This window comes from Dermacentor albipictus, chromosome 6, assembly GCF_038994185.2.
Source record: "Dermacentor albipictus isolate Rhodes 1998 colony chromosome 6, USDA_Dalb.pri_finalv2, whole genome shotgun sequence".
In the NCBI taxonomy this organism is placed as follows: domain Eukaryota; kingdom Metazoa; phylum Arthropoda; class Arachnida; order Ixodida; family Ixodidae; genus Dermacentor; species Dermacentor albipictus.
This window is the reverse complement of record NC_091826.1, coordinates 47,865,072-47,866,986: the sequence shown is the minus strand read 5'-3', so window position 1 is coordinate 47,866,986 and position 1,915 is coordinate 47,865,072. Positions and strand designations below refer to the sequence as shown.

The following is a 1,915-nucleotide window of genomic DNA, read 5'->3' as shown; positions in this document are numbered from 1 at the left end:
GGAATAATTGCGGAGGTTATTTTAAGCTCTGCAAAAAATTATCCCTTCAGTAAACTGTGACAATATTTCCAATGTAATGGAAGTTCACAGTAATCTTTATTGCCATCTCTGCGGAGTGGTACTCGCGTGAAGAAAATTGTGTTACGCTATCGAAAATATTTATGGCTTATCAATAGCTTCCGCAGGCAGTTACACGTCAAAGGCCATACCCGCTCCATATCTGCAATTAAAGCGGTATACACGCTATTGAAATTCCACGTTGGCGTAGAGGTTTTTGTTGTCAATGAAACCGTTCAGCTCGATGTCCATCCAAGTCACTTTCTCCGTACAGCTGCCCATGTTGAGGGCAGCTGTACTCATTGGCTTCTTGACCACACCGTGGTCTTCCATGCACATTGCCAGCCTGACGTCTCTTTTCTCAAACCTGGGGTGAGTGAGGATCACCGTCGCTTTCTTCGTGAAAGGCCACTCCAAAAGGCTGTCCCACGCACCACCGCAAAGGCACAGCACAAACCACAGCTGCACCGCACCTCTCTGGTCTTTGGCAAGCTTGCATTCGAGCTTGAAGCTGTAGCCGGCGAGAACGCAAACCTCGGTTGGGATCACAACCTCATTAGCAGCGCTCTTGGCGGCGTCGTACTTGGCAGGCACGTCTATGAACGTGCGCAGAATGACGAAAGCACCGGGCCTGCAGGCAGCGCGGAACGGTCCGGGGGAGATCGGCACTTCCTGCGTGACTTGAGGCGTCCAGCATTCTTTGGCGGTGCTGGCTCTTTCGTGCACAAATAGCACATCGCGCTCGAGGCCTACCACGCGTTCAAGCAGGCAGTTGGCGTCGTTGACGACGCCGTGCCTGTCGATCTGCTCTCCCGCTCCCCGAAGGCTCATCCTTTCTAGGTTCGCCTTGATTTCGCCAAGTCCATTAACGATACTTTCGACGTCCTCCTTGCTGACCGCTTGAGGTGCAACCATTCCTCCTGTACACTCTTGGTAGTGACAAGCCGCGACGTTGCGAACCAGCGTCTGGCCGCAGCTGGCGCACTTCACCTCATCACGGGCGCATTGCGTCAAGTGACGTTTCAGCTCTGACAGCTTTCCGACGAAACCGCAGGTGCCGTCGCCGACGATGCAACTAACTAGGAGCTGCTCCAGGTCGGACTGCCTGAAGTTCAGCGAAACGACGTCCGTCTCCGCGCAAACCCGGCCGTCGAAAGGACACTTCACTTCCCTGAGGGTCCGGCCCTTGCAGATGCGGCACAGGACATGACCACAGGCCAGCAGCAGAGATTGGGAAGGCACGAGGCCGCATGAGCTGCAGACACGAGTCGCTGGCAGCGGGTCGACGAAAGCGACGCGTCGACGTTCCAAGAAGTCGTCGAATCCCGTCAACACGTGGCCCGTGAAAGGCATCTTCGGCTTCGTAACCACGGCGGCTTAGTCGCGTACTGGCCCGTGTGTGCAGTCTGGACCGGGCAAATGCTGCACCTGGAGCTGAATTCTTCGACAGTGGCGTGCTGCGCACTGCGCCTTGTAAACAAAAGCTTCGAGGGCCGCACGTCCCCGCTGCGCTTATCAACCATGGCGAAGGTAGGAAACAGAGCGGAAAGGAGGGGCGGGGGAGACTGCCGGGACGCTAAGCGGGAAAACAAGTTAAATACCCTTGATAATTTGATAGTAGCGACACTCTTTGAACTCTGCCGCCACCGCGCGACCTCCTCGCCTCCTCCTCGCCCCTTGCGCGTTGCTCGCGGCAACAAGTTTTGCCCCCGTTTTTCTGCACGACGATTGGTCTCCCTGTCGTTGCCCTTGGAAACGCGCGGATCTTTAGTTTTGCTTGTGTTTTTCTTTTTCGTTCGCGCCATTTTCCTCCCGAGCACGGCTGGCTCGGCGCTTTAGCTCGGCGTAGCGAACGTTG

The 1,915-nt window shown here is 55.6% G+C and overlaps 1 protein-coding gene across 1 annotated transcript; it reads right to left on the bottom strand.

The window, feature by feature from the left end:
* Positions 1-243: 243 nt before the first annotated feature.
* Positions 244-1,410, bottom strand: LOC139047018 (uncharacterized). Its single transcript, XM_070520954.1, has one exon. The coding sequence runs from the start codon at positions 1,408-1,410 to the stop codon at positions 244-246; it is 1,167 nt and encodes a 388-aa protein (XP_070377055.1).
* Positions 1,411-1,915: the final 505 nt, after the last annotated feature.